Source organism: Vombatus ursinus, unplaced genomic scaffold (genome assembly GCF_900497805.2).
Source record: "Vombatus ursinus unplaced genomic scaffold, bare-nosed wombat genome assembly UNPS02008961.1, whole genome shotgun sequence".
NCBI lineage: Eukaryota > Metazoa > Chordata > Mammalia > Diprotodontia > Vombatidae > Vombatus > Vombatus ursinus.
This window is the reverse complement of record NW_020948739.1, coordinates 11,524,730-11,543,044: the sequence shown is the minus strand read 5'-3', so window position 1 is coordinate 11,543,044 and position 18,315 is coordinate 11,524,730. Positions and strand designations below refer to the sequence as shown.

The 18,315-nt window shown below is 35.5% G+C and overlaps 1 protein-coding gene across 3 annotated transcripts in view; it reads left to right on the top strand.

The window, feature by feature from the left end:
• The window catches only part of LRP12 (LDL receptor related protein 12), a 128,760-nt gene extending 117,336 nt beyond the window's left edge, over positions 1-11,424 (top strand). For 2 of the 3 annotated variants that reach the window (XM_027850031.1, XM_027850030.1), the window contains 3 exons: positions 2,349-3,453; positions 4,875-5,007; positions 9,095-11,424. In XM_027850031.1, the coding sequence (XP_027705832.1) occupies positions 2,349-3,453; positions 4,875-5,007; positions 9,095-9,958 (2,102 nt within the window). In that variant the 3' untranslated portion in view covers positions 9,959-11,424. The remainder of the gene's footprint in view (positions 1-2,348; positions 3,454-4,874; positions 5,008-9,094) is intronic. The other variant, XM_027850029.1, reaches the window with a different exon arrangement.
• Positions 11,425-18,315: the final 6,891 nt, after the last annotated feature.

Here is an 18,315-nt window from a genome sequence, read left to right as displayed (position 1 = left end):
TTTTTGTCTTCTTCTTGTTACTTAAGCCTAAGTAGTTTATAAAGATAGAAGAGTAATTGAGTGAATGGAAAGATTGCATTCTCTCTGTCTTTTCCCGCCTTCTCTCTCTTCCCTTTCCTCCCTCCCCTTCTTTCTCTTTCTTCCCTCCCTCATCCTCTCTTTCTTTCTTTCCCTCCTCTCTTGAGTTCTTACATTTTTCCATGTGTGGGGGGAGGGGAGGGGGGGGGTTAGTAGACCATTTCTCTGAATCCTTTAGAAAATTAGTTTTCAGTTATGGCCGGTTTTTCAGTTTGTATTTAGCAATGTGCTAGCTTTGGAGCTACATAAGAGTAAATCATCAGGGCTAAAGCATGTTAAATCATGGTGCAAAAGGATGTTTTTTGTTGGGTACAAGGAAGAAAGAGCAGTGTAGGAGGATAAGAAATCAATAAAAAGGAGTCTTATATAAATGAAGAAAAGGAAGAAGGGAGCAGTAAAGATTCAAACCATGTGTGAACCAGCTCCTGTGCAAAGCAGCCTTATTAGAGATGGTGCTGACTTCCCCATGCTCAAGTTGTTCAACTCTTTTCTGACTCTGTTGAATCTGCCTTTCCAGGTAGAGGTTATGTAGTTTGTAACAGTTAAACTTATTTGATATAATCTCTCTCCATTTGTAAGAAATGCTTAATTAGCACCATTTGGGTATCTTCAGTTTCATAACTGCTATGCAGAGAACTAAACAGGCTGTCATCTTTTAATTGAATTTCATATTTAATATTGAAAAGAAACAAGGTCTAAAATAGTAAGTTGATTGCGATTTTTACAAACTTCTGATTTTAAATGAAGTGCATGGAGTTTTGTAATGTCAACAAAAGAAAACATTAAATTAAGTAAATAAAATGTGAAATACAAATTGAGGGGATAGTAAACCTTCAATTTCCTGTAGTTGCAAATAAATAGATAAAAAGGAATCTACTCATTGGTTGATGGAATCATTTCAGTTAGGGTTCATCTTAATGTTATTTTTTGTAGGTTGCCTGGCTGATCCCAGTTCTCTATTATTAAATGAAAAATTGAGTTCCATGAAATATTTCATATAGCGTTTCTTCTAATTCAACAGCTATAACCAAAGTGTTTCAGAATTTCCTTATTCTTTTAATAGATTGCTTGACTCTCTTACTTTACCTCAGTTGCAGTTTTCAGTTTTACCAAAAAGATTTGAGTCAGTAAGCCTCATTGCCTAGTGTTTCAGGGTTTAAGTAATTGTGAATGGTTAGGAACTGAATTAAAAATGCTATTGTATTTCACTTTTGATGATAGTCTCATCCAGAAGGACATACACTAGCATGGAGAATGACAAATGAACCAGATTTTTACCTCACACTTAGTTTTCTCTAGACAGAGTTGATGCAACTTTTAGTAATATGGGGAAGCTTGTACTTGTCTCTTCATGCTTTGCTTCCTGAAGTACTTCATTATAGTGTTGTAAACTGGCATATTTCATAAACCATGAATTCACTTAAATGTTTATTTGAAAATAAAAAGATCGGCATCACATTGTAATATTCATATAAAGATGAAAGATTTGTCATTGTTCCGCAGCCTGTTTTTCCAATAAGAATACAACTAGTCAATAAATGTGAACCTGTATTCTTATATAGCTGCCAAATGTTTTTAGTATTTTATATGATTCTTCATATAGTTATATAGGTAGACTTGGGTCATTGGTATAATTCTCCTCACTACTGATGTGACATCCTGTCTGTAATGTTTAACTTCAGCATTTGCTTGTGAAGTATGTTTTCTGTCAACTGTATACCAGTTCAGTTTGACAGCTAATTATTAATTACTTGCTATATGCAACCAATGAATAAACTGCTTAGTAAAGAAACCAGTATTGGGTCAGTCTTAACAGAATTTTGTGATTATCACTTCCCAAAAAGAAGGTCTGTCCAGTTATTATGTGACCCCTTGCTATATTGCTCAGAAGAAGAAATAGGACCCCTAATGAAAGAGCTGCCAAGTATAATGCATCTTTCATAGAGAAATAAAGAATATATATATTTGACAGTTGCATAAAACTATAAAAAAATGGAGAACATGTTATTCGTCCAGTATAGGCCTGTGTTTAAATTCTTAAACATACAGTACATCCTAAAGACCCTTTTATTCAAACATTTTATAACATTTTACTAAATTTTAAGCCATAAAATATTCTTATGTAAAAAATATCAAGTCATCCATTTTAGATTTTTTGTACAAATAATATAAAATTATTTTATAATTATTAAAATTCAACTTGCTTTCATCTTTGAAATAGTATTTTATCTGTGTAAAATGTGTATTTTCTCATCCTGTTACCCCTCCAGGAAAATCTGATGAACCAAATTGTGCATGTGATCAATTTCGTTGTGGTAATGGAAAATGCATTCCTGAAACTTGGAAATGTAATAACATGGATGAATGTGGAGACAATTCTGATGAAGAGATATGTGCTAGAGAAGCTGATCCTCCAACAGCTTCCTCTTTTCAACCCTGTGCTTACAACCAATTCCAATGCCTATCTCGATTTACCAAAGTTTACACTTGTCTTCCTGAATCCTTAAAATGTGATGGGAACATTGACTGTCTTGACCTAGGAGATGAAATAGACTGTGATGTACAAACATGTGGACAGTGGTTAAAATACTTTTATGGTACTTTTAATTCTCCCAATTATCCAGACTTTTATCCTCCAGGAAGCAATTGCACCTGGCTAATAGACACTGGTGATCATCGCAAAGTAATTTTGCGCTTCACTGACTTTAAGCTTGATGGTACTGGTTATGGCGATTATGTCAAAATATATGATGGATTAGAAGAAAATCCACACAAGCTTTTACGTGTATTAACTGCTTTTGACTCTCATGCACCTCTTACAGTTGTTTCTTCTTCTGGGCAAATAAGAGTGCATTTTTGTGCCGATAAAGTGAATGCTGCCAGGGGTTTTAATGCTACTTATCAAGTAGATGGCTTCTGCTTGCCTTGGGAAATACCCTGTGGGGGTAACTGGGGTTGTTATACTGAGCAGCAGCGTTGTGATGGGTACTGGCATTGCCCAAATGGTAGGGATGAAATCAATTGTACCATGTGCCAAAAGGAGGAATTTCCCTGTTCAAGAAATGGTGTCTGTTATCCTCGCTCTGACCGCTGCAACTACCAGAATCACTGCCCTAATGGCTCAGATGAAAAAAACTGCTTTTTTTGCCAACCAGGAAATTTTCATTGTAAAAACAATCGCTGTGTCTTTGAAAGCTGGGTATGTGATTCTCAAGATGACTGTGGTGATGGTAGTGATGAGGAGAACTGTCCAGTAATTGTGCCTACCAGAGTAATAACAGCAGCAGTCATAGGAAGTCTCATCTGTGGACTGTTACTCGTCATTGCATTGGGATGTACTTGTAAGCTCTACTCTTTAAGAATGTTTGAACGAAGGTCAGTATCAAAATTAAGCCGACATCATTTATACTCTGTACAGTAAAATCTTAGCTAAACATCTATCCCTAATAGAATAATGCTCTTAATAATGGTAAATATTTTGGGTTGTTTTATTGGGAAACCTCAGCTGAAAAAGAAAAATAGTGAATGTTGCCTTTGGTGGTAGAGTGGAAAGGATACTGAACTTGGAATCAAGAGACCTAGAGTTAATCTATCTCTAGCACTTATAAGCTATGTGACCATGGGCAATTCTCTTAACTTTTCTGAAATTAAGTTTCCTTTTCTATAAAATTGTGATAATGTCTGAAGTAATGCTTCTTAAGATTATTGTGAGGGGCAGCTAGGTGGCACAGTGGATAGAGTACCAGCCCTGAAGTCAGGAGGACCTGAGTCAAATCTGGCCTCAGACCAAACACTTGTCACTAACTAGCTGTGTGACCCTGGGCAAGTCACTTAACCCCAATTGCCTTAAAAAAAACAAACAGATTATTGTGAGTACTAAATGAGCTTATGTACATAATGAGCTTTATAGACCTTATTATATGTATCAATTCTTTCTAGAATGTCAGAGGGGCCCTTGAGAAATGAAAGAGCTGAACCCCCAAAGAAGCAACTGGAACTACCGAAAACTAGTTTCCAAATCAAAATAAGAAAAAATCATCTGTAGCCAGCAGTTCTTGTTTTTAATTTTTCTTGCAGGAACTGTGTTGTATAAGCTGAGGTTTTCAAGCTATCTTTTAATCTTCTCTCTGAACGTAGTGCAGATTTTATATGCATCAAGATATTTAATTATGGTGGCAACTAGGTGGATAGAGCACCGGCCCTGGAGTCAGGAGGACCTGAATTCACATCCAGCTTCAGACACATAACACTCACTAGCTTTGTGACTCTGGGTAAATCATCTAACCCCAATTGCCTCACCAAAAAGAAAGAAAAAAATGTGATTATAGAAAAATTACAGATAAAATATAAAGCAAATATTTTGTGCCATTTATTTCCAGGTACTATTGTATACATGTGATTACACAAACATACAGTATCACAAAAGAATAAACTTTGACTTGACCTATTCTTTACAGATGTAATAAATGGCCTAAAAATAACTTTTCCTATTCTGCTGCATACATAAATGCATTCAGAAACTTATGACTCTGTCACTGGTCATTTTTAAATACCTGGAAATAGTTAAGATATGGTCAATGACAGATTTCTTACTGTGGCCTTTAGAGAAGGTACACAAGTCATCGAAAGAGAAATCAAACCTAGTTGAGATACTTAAAAGTTTAGAATGGAAAAAAATTTCACCTTTATAATAGCATTTAAAACAAATGTAAAATGCTCTAAAATTGAGTGAAAGGTATTTGTTGATTCATGTAGGAGTAACTTGTTTTCTTCTTTCCTGTCTCTTCTTTTAAAAGATCATTTGAAACACAGTTGTCAAGAGTTGAAGCTGAATTACTAAGAAGAGAGGCTCCTCCTTCTTATGGACAGTTGATAGCCCAAGGGTTGATTCCACCAGTTGAAGATTTCCCTGTATGTTCACCTAACCAGGTACAGTTTACCTGATAAACCTCAGATCAAATGATCGAAACACTTCAAATACACACACATGTGGGACAGCTAGGTGACATAATAGCCTCAGATACTTACTAACTGTATACCCCTGGGCAAGTCACTTCACCCTTTTTACCTCAGTTTCCTAATCTGTAAAACGGTCCAGAAAAGGAAATGGCAAACTACTGTAGTATCTTTGCCAAGAAAACCCCAAATGGGGTCACAAAGACTTGGAAATGACTGAACAACCCCAACAGCACCACCCTCCTCACGTCTCCCCCCCTCCCCCAAGTTCAGTAGAATTAGAGAAATCCAATGACTCTTTTGTGGTAATCTTTTAAATCACCATATTTTTTTTCCTGTTTATGCTATTGTTTATGTAGTTTTGGTAGTTCTTTTACTTTAAAACACATTTTAAATAATACCCATTAAGATAAGTGTTCCATCTTTCTTTTAACACTAACATACTGCATTTGTAATGATTTCAATAAATTACTAGTTATAATTATTCGTCAGAAAGGAGGAGTTTCTTGAGTATTTTCATAGAATAATTTGTTGAAGTGAAACTAAAAAAATAAGTTCAGGAGTTTGTTTTTAATAGTCTGTCTAGAAATTAATAGCAAAATTAATCTGTTAGTCATTCTATACTAGAGTAACCAATAGAATAATTACTATGAAGATAAGATTTTCACCTACTTGGGAGAAAAGACTTTTTCACATCTGAGAAAATATAATAAAAGACTTATTAGTAAATAAAGATTGGTACTGTATTTGCTGTGAACCTTCATTGATTTGATTTTTTTTTTAATTATATGCAGTCTTACAGATAAGGGATTTAGTGCTCAGAATTAGTGACTTGACGTACAGCTACTGAGGGTCAGAGATGGGCATAAATCTCTAGCCCCTGTCCAGTGTTCTTTCCACCATGCCATGCTGCTTGCCTTACTTAAAAAGCACCTTTTAGCTCTAAATCTCATAGTAGGATGAATCGGCTTCACAGCAGTTTTTTAGGGTGGAATCAACAACCTAAAGAGTTAAAACACATCTCTGTGTATACAATGAGGTACATTCAAATAGTGACTTTATTATCTTTCCTCTTAAACACCTCTGAGGAAAACGTCTGGACTTCTTGCTAAAGAATTTTTCCTCTGTTTAATGTGGCCCCACATTCTAAAGGATTTTATTTCTGTTGTGGGGCAGTTTGACAGGTATCAAAGAAAGCTCCTTACAGGCTGACTCATTACTACTCCAGCAATAGAATTTTCAGGTGTTTGGAGCTACATAAGAGTATAAGGATTTTCAGAATTTCAGGTAAACATGTTAAATGGATTAAATCCAAGTTTCTGAGCTTGAAAAATTCAGGTACTTTCAACAGTACTACTGAGTTTAAGTGACACCTTTTTTTAAGTCCTCTAATTTATTCTTTTTTTGTTTGTTTTTGTTTTTTGTTTTTTGGCTAGGCAGTGGGGTTAAGTGACTAGCCCAGGGTCACACAGCTAGTGTTATGTGTCTGAGGCTCGACTTCAACTCAGGTCATCGTGAATCCAGGGCCAGTGCTCTATCCACTGCACCACCTAGCTGCCCCCCTCTAATTTATTCTAGAACAAAAGCTATTGGAAAGAAGAAAGAGTAGGGTTTTCTAGTCCCTTTTTGCCAATAACTTGCTATATGGCCTTGGGCAAGTCATTTAACTTCTTCAAACCTCAGTTTCTTCATCTGTAATGTATCTCCACTGACCAACTTACTGGACATTTGTGAGGATCAAATAAGAGTATTTACATGAAAGTGATTTTGTTAACTCTGAAGTGTTACAACTTAGATTGTGTTTTATTTTTATTTATCTATCTTCTAAGTCATGAGAGCTGTAAATCGCAAAATAGGCCAATAAAGACTTTTGATGCGATTTTATAAAAAGTGGAAGACATTTCAGAATCTGAAGACTACATTAGAAACTACCCCCAAACAAAAATTTTCCCCCTAATTGTCATTTTTATGCTTGTTTAGAAAATCTGCTTCTCACTTAGGGTTGATTTTGGAATATCCCTACAATAATAGAATCTTGTTTTTAGGGAGAGGTTAGAGGGGTAATATATTTTAGGAGTCCCCATGGTAATCCAGAATATATTGTATTGTACTTGGAATAGAGAGGGAGAAAACAAACTCCTCAGATATGTACATATACACTCCTTTCTTTTCCCTTCTTTCTCACATCTTATCTTTTATATGAGGCCAAGAGTTTGAGAGGGAGTTACTGAGTCATTACTTGGAGAGAAAGAAAGACTGTCCCTGGAAATATTTGAAGCCACAAATGACAAATTTATTAATGTGGAGGATTTTCTTAAGTGAATTTAGAGTTCTTATGTTGCTTTTCTTAACCACCAGGTGGCGATTAGAGCCTATAGTTTATGTACATGGAATTTGAGTTTTGAAAATAAAATATAGCAAACTCCCACTTATCTAGAGTGATTAGAGAATGGTGTATTAGGGTTAAATTTATGCTCTTCATTACCATGTATATTCAGTAAAGGATTAACAATTGTTAAAAAAAAATAGAATATAATGAAGTAGCCATGGGTACGATGGAAAGAACACTGCTAGAAGCAGAATGTCTTTCTTCAAGTTGAATCTCTATCAGTTTCTAGGGTTGTGATGTTGAGTTATTCTCTCAAGGCTTCAGTTTCCTACTAAACAGAGAATATACACTCAGTATTACAGCATCTTCATGAAGATAAAATGAGATCACATATATAAAATGCTTTGTAGGCTATACAGTGCTTCAGAATTGGGTATAGTAGTATTAACTGGATTCTAATTGTAATGGTCTGATGATTCAGGTGTCCAAGTACCTCAGGGTAATCATATATGAATGCTAATTATTATATAATACCATGAAAAATTGTGCTTATTTGTACTTAGAGTATATAGATTCTGGGTGAAGAGAAGTTCTGTTTTTTATGCATTGATCAATTCTTTTATAATTTTCTCCATCAGTACTTCTGGATCTGATTTCATCTTGTTCATATGCTTTTCACCTATGCAGATCACAACTTTGTCACCAGGCATCTACTTTCAGCGTTGGTGGGTGGGACCTGCCACGTCTTTTTAAGCTAACCTTTGAAAACCTTTATGAAGTGTGAGACTTTAGTGGAGAATCAACTTTTTTATACTTCTAACAATTTAAACATAAAATCTTAAAGTTGATTTGTGAAGTTATACTGTCACATTTGGGGATTTAGTCAGTCTTATAAAAGTTTTATAGTATGCTTTTTTTTTTAAAGCCTACTGTTCATGAAGCTATACATCATTAAATGGGTTATACTTTATATTTCTGATTTGATATTGAATTTTCCAGCTTTGGCAGTATTTTAAGTAAAAATGAATTGATTTGCTGTTGAGAAATCCAGGGTAATTGAAGAGGAGTCATGGGATTTTTAAAAAAAAATTGATTAAAAGTTTATTCTTGTATTTGTACATAACCTTTAATATGATAGGGACTAGACCTATACTTTTATTCGTATAGAGAACTAACAGAGGAAGAAATTCTCTTAAGCTCTGCAGATCCGTACCTTCTCTGCCACTTAACAGGCTTTGAGAATTTCCTAAAGCACAGAGATGCTAAATGACTTATCTAGAGTCCCAAAGCCATACATCAGAGGTAGGATTTGGATCTAGGTCTTACTAACTTCAAGGCCACCTATCTTTCTACTTAAATTATATTAATAAAATGGAGATCAGTGCTAAGGCTATCTTAAAACAGCTAAATTTTCTAAAATGTGAATTAGAGACTAAAGTGGAATATAGAGAAATCTGTATGGGAAAGCCCTTAGTGTGTTTACTCATTGAGAAGATTTGATTCTTTTCCTCAGACAGTAACGGGACTGATTAATAGTATTTATTTTCTCCCATACACAGTGTTAGAAGGACTGTGTTTTAGTCTTACTGCCTCATGTTGGTTTGTAATGTTTTAAAAGCCTTCAAGATGTGTTTAAGTTAAAAGTTATCCATAAAGAACATTTTCTAATATTCACTAATAGTAAGCATATACAATGTTACAGTTTACATTTTCCCTTTTCTGATGTTGCAGGCTTCAGTTTTGGAAAACCTAAGGCTCGCTGTGCGATCGCAGCTTGGATTTACCTCAATCAGGCTCCCAATAGCAGGCAGATCCAGCAACATTTGGAATCGTATTTTTAATTTTGCAAGATCACGTCATTCAGGCTCACTAGCTCTGGTCTCAGCAGATGGAGATGATGTTCCCAATCAAAATTCTAGTAGAGAACCTGAAAGAAATACTGCTCACAGAAACCTATTTTCAGTGGAGTCCGATGACACAGACACAGAGAATGAGAGGAGAGATGCTGCTGGAGCAGTTGGTGGAGTTGCAGCTCCTTTGCCTCAGAAGGTCCCTCCCACAACAGCCATCGAAGCAACTGTAGGAGCATGTGGAAGTTCCTCAAGTCAGAACACCCGCAGTGGTAATACAGATAATGGAAGGGAAGTGACCAGTGCAGAGCCTCCAAGTGTGAGTCCGGCTCGTCATCAGCTCACTAGTGCACTAAGTCGAGTGACTCAGGGTTTACGTTGGGTACGCTTTACATTAGGGAGATCAAGCTCTGTCAATCAGAACCAGAGTCCTTTGAGACAGCTTGATAATGGGGTGAGTGGCAGAGAAGAAGATGATGATGTTGAAATGCTAATTCCTGTTTCTGATGCAGCATCAGACTTTGATGTGAATGACTGTTCCAGACCGCTTCTTGATCTTGCTTCAGATCAAGGACAAGGGCTTAGACAACCTTACAGTGCAGCACACCATGGAGTAAGGCCTTGTAATCGCGATGGCCCTTGTGAGCGCTGCGGTATTGTTCACACTGCCCAGATACCCGACTCATGCTTAGAACCAGTACTAAAAAGTGAAACAAGTGATGATGAAGCTTTGTTACTTTGTTAGGTATAATTTGAATATGAGAGATTGTATACAAGTCGGAGCAATATCCAGTCATTGTTTTGTACTTTACAGTTAAGAAAACTTGTTTTAGTTAAAAAAAAATGTCCAAGGCAAATTCATATTCTAATGTGTTAGCCTGCATGGTTAAATAAACACTTCCAGCTCTGCCAACTGCTAGAGTGCACATTTTAGCAGCTACAAATACATCAAGTATCCATGCTGTTAAGTAACCAATGTCCATCCCATTAGTTTATAATTTGTTTATCCTGGTACTGTAGTTCACAGTAGAAATATGACTGCTGGAAACTCATTTGCCTGTCAGGTTATTTATCCTATGTTAAGAGATTTATTTGTGCAGAGTGATATTTTTCCTTAGAAACTAAACCTGTTGTGTTATTGCCAACACATACCCTGTAACTTAATATACTAAATGCTTATAGTTGTTAATGTGCAAAAAATTCACATTTTTCCCCTTATTTTTGACTTACAGAACATTTCTCTAAATATTCTTGAATTTCATCTTAATAATATGAATTTATCAAAAGGAGGAAAAATTTCTCAATCTTCTTTGTTAAGTTAAACATGCAGTGGTGTGTGAAATTTAGGTATAATTAGATAAACTGGTGGCAAATACAAAATCTTTTTATAGATTTTATAACGTTGACTTTAATACAGTACTCTCTAAAATGGTACAAACCAAATGGTATGTAAAATCCCAAGTCATTTTTCTTCATCTCTATATGGGGACAGAATAAAGTGGCCGAAGATACTCTACTATGCATTAATTCTTGAACTTTATAAAATATGTACAAATACTGTACGAGATAAGTTACAGCTGGTAATGTCTTTCCCTGATATATACGGGGTCTGCTTGTATTGGACCGAAGGGATTTGCACTAAAATCATATCAAGGTCTCAAATGAGCTTAGTGCACAAGCACTATCACTTTAAATATGATTATTTGCTAATACTGCAATGAATATATATTTCCATAGCTCTTTTCTTGGGGTGTTGCATTTTTATTACGATTTAAATTGCTTTGCTGGTTCTCTATTTATTTATTGTATTTAAAGACTGAATTACCTGGTTGTAAGAAAAATGTTTTTTTTTCAGTATATGTTTTTTGTTTGGGGAGAAGGGTTATGTAATTTCATATTGGAGAAAAACAAGTTGGAAAATCATTGTTTCAAATTTTGTGATAAGAAGGTTGATATGGCTACTAGAGTGATTACAAGACCCTACATCCCTTTTTTTTTATTGTCAACTACTGTTTATTTATTCTTTGCCAATCTGTTTTAGTAGCTTAATGATTCAGTATGAAAAAATGTATTTGTGTGTGACTATGCTATTTATTAAATTTTAAATACTTTGCTGAATGTCATTTTAAAGCATGTTTAAGGTCTTGTGCATTTGTCGTGTTATGCTGTCAGGCAGAACTGACTAAAATGTTTTAATATGTATCAAAATTAAAATGACTTTTTGTTATGCCTTGAGGTACTTTTAAATCAAAATTGTTCTTTGTTTTTGTCTAGAATTGGTGCATGCAAAAAATATAATCTGTAAAATGCACATTATGCCTAGAAGAAAAACTAAATTGAATGAAAGGCATGGCCATCCTCTCCCTATAATTCACATGTAAATATTAAGTCAAAAAATGCAGTGAGATTTAATACAATTGGTGCACTGAAAACATAACTAACTACATTCATTCAAAGTTTGGTTAGTCTACAATATAGATACTAGTCCTGACATTCAATTCCAAGCATGAAGAAGTTGCACTTTATTTCAGTGTGATAAATAGCTCTTTTCACCACAAAAAGTTGACAGCAAATCTATACACTTAAATTTAGTGAATAGAATGATACAGTATTTCAAGTTAAATTGTTTATATACCATCACTGACTAGTTGTGGTTACTTTATTCACACTTAAATGTAGTACTGATTACACTTCTAAATAGTTCACCCTGAAATAAAGTGGATAGAAATAGTAAGAGGCACCATTGTGACTTTTAGAAGAATAAATACGTCACAATTAATTAAGGCAACCTAGAAACAGACAAGGCAATGAGAGAACTAATAATCCTGGTACAGAAAGGCACTTCTTAATTTACCACTCTGTGAATGGGAGAAGTTGAACTTTTTCAGACAAAAAACAATACATTAAAAAGTATAAAGAACAACAGCTTAGTTTGTAATGAGGCTTTAAAAGGAAACATACTTGAGGTCACTCCCTTACTTAAGCTGGCAGAAGAATTGCCTTGATTTCATAGGTTATATTTAAGGGTCCATATAGTGCTACAATATGAAATTCTTTGCATGGATTTTGCCCTAGGAAAATGCAATATGTGTATGGGTTTATACACAATAGATTCAGAGCTAAACATTAACATAGAGACCATTGAGCCCCTGTACCTCATTTTTGGGGAAAGGAGACTTAAGTGTCAAAGAAATTATGTGACATGCCCAAGTTCATACAAATAGTAAATGGAGGTTAGGCTTTGAATCTAGGACTTCTGACTCCCATACTTTTCCCACTGCAAACTGCTTTCCAGTTTCTGATGTAATTTGTTTCAGGTCTCATTTAGTGTTTTTTTTTTTATTATAACTTTAGTGTTTTAATAAAACAAAAAATCCTAACTTTTTAAAGGAATGTGATGGGAAAAGGTGCTTTCTCACTGATTTTTATTCATTGGTAGGCCAGACCTTTTCCTATGTAAATTTATAAGTCAGTGGAAAATGTAGTTAGATGAACAGATTTGATTTGAAAATCAAAGTTTTCATAAATTTCTATGCCATTAATATTCCATTCCATTAGCATTATTAATAATACACCAGGCATACAACTTTCCTACTCAAATCCTCAGAAAATGTTATGCTTTCCATGTACCTACTGAAGAAGAAGAAATTTAGATACTTCGTTTTTTTGTCTTGAGGTTTAAAGTTGGGTTTAATGGCATAAACATCTAAAATGTTTCCCTCCTGGGCCAGAGAGAAAATGTTTTTTCACACTTTGTCAAAAATTCAAGCAGGAACTCGGTTACTGCATGCTCATAATCATCAGCATTTTATCTTTAAGGATATTAGACTTAGATTTTCTTCCAAATACCCTTAATTTATTTTAAAGTTCTTGAAGCAGCATCTTGTGGTGGATAGAAATCTGGCCTTTGAGCCAGGAAAATCTGCTTCCAGGTCCTGTCTCTGACACAACAGGGCAAGTCACTTAAGCTCTTAGAGCTCTTAAGCCAAAGGTCTCAAACCAAAATAAAATGTAATTGGGAAATAATATTTAACAAGATAAAAACACAATACAGTTATAATGTTAATTTGTGGGTTTTTTGTTTTTGTTAGGCAATTGAGGTTAAGTGACTTGGCCAGGGTCACACAGCTAGTTAGTGGCAAATGTTTGGTCTGAGGCCAGATTTGATCTCAAGTCCTCCTGACTTCAGGGTTGGTGCTCTATCCACTGCGCCACCTAGCCGCCCCAATTTGTGTTTTTTTAAAATCAACTTGAGATACCATTGCTCTAAGCAATTCTTTGAAACTATGAGTTCAGAGAAAGTTGATCTGCAGTGATAAAAAGTTTCCTTACCTGGGAGTTCCCTATACCAGTGAAATTACAGGTCCATTTTCTATTCCTATACTTCCTAAAATGAAACAGTTTTAAGAGTGTTATTATCAATAGTTGAGAGAGAACTATGAGCTTAAACTGAATATGTTCTTGTTTTTATCCTAAAACTTGAAAGCACCATTACTAGCATATGCATATATAACATATAGTTTAAAATTGAATATATGTGATCCTGAATTGTTTTGTTATAAGGGAGATTTCCTAATCAGGTAGACTCAGGTAATTAAAATGACCAGTATTTTAAAAAATTCATGATAACTGTGTGTGGTAACTTGAGAAAAAGAGTAGAAGCCTATCTTTGGCTCCATCAATGTCTTTGTAGCCCTAATGCAAGCAATTTAGTTCAGTCATGCAGCTACTGGCACTGATCATTTACATACTTAGTGATAGTTGCCAACACTGATGGTCTTTTGTCAGTTCTCATCCTTCTCAATTTATTAGCTGCATTTGACTATTGACCACTGTCTCTTCCGGTCTACTCCTAGATACTGGGTTTTCATGACATAGCTCTCATGTTTCTCTTACTTGACTGGTCCTCCTCAAGATTCTTTGCTGACTTGTCATCCATATGAGGTCCCTTAACTGGGTGTTCCCCAAATTTCTGTCCTCAGCCCTCCTCTTCTCCCTTTATACATTCTCTCCAGATAACTTAATAAATTCCCAAGAGTATAACTATGAGTGCTATGCAGATAGCGTATTTAATATCATAACATGTATACATGTGTGTATATGTACATGCATATACACATGCATACATGAATAATAAAGCAAGAACTTAAAACCACTAAAACTTTATAGGACACCCTGTGTTTATCCACTCCCAGTCTCCACTGAGTTTTTGTCCGGTATTACCTATGCAAAATGGATGTTCCAGAGATAGTCTTAAATTCAAACCTGTCAAAAACTGAACTCATCTTTCCCCTTAAAATCTTCTGTCTTCCAGACTTTCTAGACACTGCACCATCATGATGCAGTCCTTCATCAATCCCCTCCTACCTAGACTATTGCTATAGTTTGCTGACTGGTCTCCCTGCCTCTGTCTCTCCCCACTCCCAATCCATCTGCCATTCAGCTAACATCTTCCTAAAGAATAAGTCCGACCATGTCATTCCCTTATTCAGCCAACTCCAGTGGCTCCCTGTTGCCTTCAGGATCAAATATAAAATCATCTAGCTTTTAAACCTGTCACCTTCTTATCTTTCTAGTCTTCTTACATATTATTTCCTTCCAAGTAATCTATGATCCAGTAATGCCGTCTTTGATATTCCTGGGATGTGACATGCAGTCTCACAGATCTGAACATTTTCACTGAATGTCCCACGTGCCTGGAACTCTCTCCTTCCTCATCTTTGCCTCTTAGCTCTGGTTCCATCAAGTCTCAGCTAACGCCTTGATTTCTGCAAGAAGCCTTTCTCGGCCCTCAATGCTTTCCTCTAAGATTCTCCACCTCCCCCATTTATTCTGAATATATCTTGATTGTACATAGTTAGTTGTATGTTGTCTCCTCCCATGTGATGCTGAGCTCTTTGAGAGCAGGACAGGTTTTTTGCCTTTCTTTTTATCCCTAGCACTTAGCACAGTGCCTGACACATAGAAGGACTTAATAAATGCCAGTTGATAGATTGATCAACTAATTCTCTATCTCTGGCACCTCCATCCTTCTAATCTCCCAAGTTCATGATCTTAGCATTGTCCTGGACTCCCTTTCCCTTACCCCAACACAAACAATCACTTTCCACATCTTGACTTTTCTATTGTCTTTCATACCTCTTCATGCCACTCATATAGCTACCACCATCACTCAGGTCCTTATCACTTCTCACTTAGAAGTGAACCACCTCTGATTGGTCTCTATACTTCATACCTCTCCCCACTCCATTTCATCTTACACACTGCTGCCCAAATAATTTTCTTTAAATGTAAATCTTAATCATGCGGCTCCCCTATTCAACCAATTCCAGTGGCTCTAAGGTAAAATAGAAACTTCGTGTTTAACTTTTAAAGTCCTATACGTCCCAATACTGAACTCTGTGATCTAGCCTTTTCTCTGTTCCTGATACGTGATACTCCCTGTGCCTTTACCCTAACTATCCTTTCTTACCTCTAATTCATGCAATTGAGACAGCTGATTGACACAATAGATAGAATACTGAACCTACAGTCAAGAAGACCTGAGTTCAGATTTGACCTCAAATATTTGCAAGCTGGGTGACTATGGGCAAATCACTTAGCCTCTCTATCTGCCTTGATTTCCTTGCCTATAAAATGTAAATAATAGCATCTACCTCCCAGGGTGGTTGTGAGGATAAAACGAGATAATATTTTTAAAGTACTTTGCAAACCTTAAAGAACTCTATAAATGCTAGTTAATTAGCATCCTCTTTAAGACTCAACTCAAACACCATCTTCTGCATGAAGCCTTTCCTGATTCCCGCCCCCCCAATTATTAATACCCTCCCTCCCAAACTACCATCTAATTAATTTGCATGTGATTACATTTATTCACTTTGTATTTGTGGCGTATATGTTACAGATGTGCTTAATAACCCTTATTAGAATATAAGCTCCCTGGAAAGAATTGTTTCATTCCTTGTACTTGTATACCAAGTGTCCAGCACAGTGCCTGGCATATAGTAGGTACTTAAATAATTGTTGAGTATTGATTGGTAAAACAGTATTAGCAATACACAGCTTGTTGCTCCAATTTGCCAAACTAGTACTTAACAGAGTGTGCATTATATGAAAGATGATGTCTATAATAGCAACAAGTATAAAACAGTCTCTGTGAGGGAGCTTACAATTGCTTCCATCTCCATTACTGTGAATTTCCCTGTGTATTTTTCATTACTAGTAATGAAAAAACAAACTTCAATTGATGAAATCACTTTGATACAAATGTCATTATTCTTCTATCTTTTTAGTGTTTGTATCTCTCTAAAATGGGAAGCCTCCCTGACTTCCTTTCTCACAAGGCTGTTGTAAGAATGAAAGAGTGATAGAAAGGCTTTTATGATGTCAGCCATGGAAATAAAAAGCTCACCTTGTTGTTTTGAACAATTCAGGAGGGCCTAGTCACTCAGCTCCTTACTGAATGCTGCAGGACAAATTGTGAAAAATCCCTTCCAGAGCTAAAAATAGGAACCCTGGATATTCCTATAGGAGTTAAAACTTCTCACCCCACCCCTGTGGAGATTTCTACTACCCAACCTACCTAAAAATTTAACAAGCATCTGTTAAATTAACCAAAGAATGTTAATAAGTTATCTAGGACAGGTGGACTGGTAACTCTTTCCATCATTGACCAACACCTTAGTTGTCTTCTATATCTGGTGATCCTGAAGCTCTTTCATACAATCAGAATGGTTAGAGCTTTATTCATACTTAATTTTGTTGTATGGTAGTGGCAGGTTCTGTTTTTGCACAGTGTACATGTGCTGATCTAATTCCATTTGGATGTTCATGATAGGTTTATTGTTTGTTCTAGGCCACCTCTCTTTCACAATGGCTCATTATTTTTTTCATGTTAGAATTGCTTAGCCAACTAATATCCATGTAAATAAGAGCTCTGTATATATGGTTGCTTATAACATTTATGGAATGTCTAGCTGGAGTCTTCAGAAGGAAACAACAAAAGGGCCATTCATTTAGTTATTCCTATGAAAACCAAGATTTCTATTTTCTAGCCAAGCAGATGGTATTAGTCATTTGTTGACATATTAGCGATTAAATGGACCTTAAAAGATCATCCATCCCAAATCTTTTATTTTTAGTTAACATCACTTCCTCAAGTTCACCCATCTAGTTAATAACAGAGTTAAGGACACAAGGCTAGATTTCCTGACTTCCTGTCACCTCGGTTTACCTAATAAAAGATCATTAGATCATATGAAAACTACCAATTTTCCACTATTAAGTTGTTGGAGCTTTTCAATTCAAATTTAACAATGAAAAATAAGTGTAATTAGTAATCATAGTTTAGATTTATAAACCATTACAGTCAATGTATAACTAAAGCTTGTGTACAGTTTGGTGTTTTCATTTTTTAAGTTAGCCATTCCTTCATTATAAAGGGATTAGGGAACCTTTCATTAACATTTCCATTAATATTACAGACACCCAGAAAATAGCTTACTTTAGTGGGTCTTGGCCTGTTAAGTGTTGATTTATATTTTAGGTCTTGCTAGTTAACCATCTAGTTCTAAGAATTACAATAAGGTCTGTTAGTCAACAAGCATTTATTAAGTGTGTACTATGTGACAGGCACCATGCTAAGTCCTAGAGACACAAAATCATAGTCCCTGACCTCTTAGTAAGGGATACAATACGCAAAATGACATATGCGGTGTAAATGCAAGGTAGTCAGAGGGAAGGCATGAGAGAAACAGCTCATAAAAGGTGGAAATTGAACTGAGTTTTGAAGGAGGCCAGGTAAACCAAAAGTAATCTTTTCCAAATTTCTTTTTTAATCTAATGCTTCACCTATTACATGTTTGGGGTAGGTTGTGTCTACACTAAAAGTTATCCATTTCCTCAGTTTAGATTGTTAGAGATTGGAAAAATCTCATAGCCTGAGTGAAAATTTAAAATACAGGGTTTCCCCATTTACTCTTAAATTAAGAACTGCACACAATACCATAGCAAATTTCTCATTTTCTTACTATGGGTCTAGCATTATCTTTTGACATTTATTAGTTCCTAGTCACAGCATTAGGGGGAAAAAAAACTTTTTTT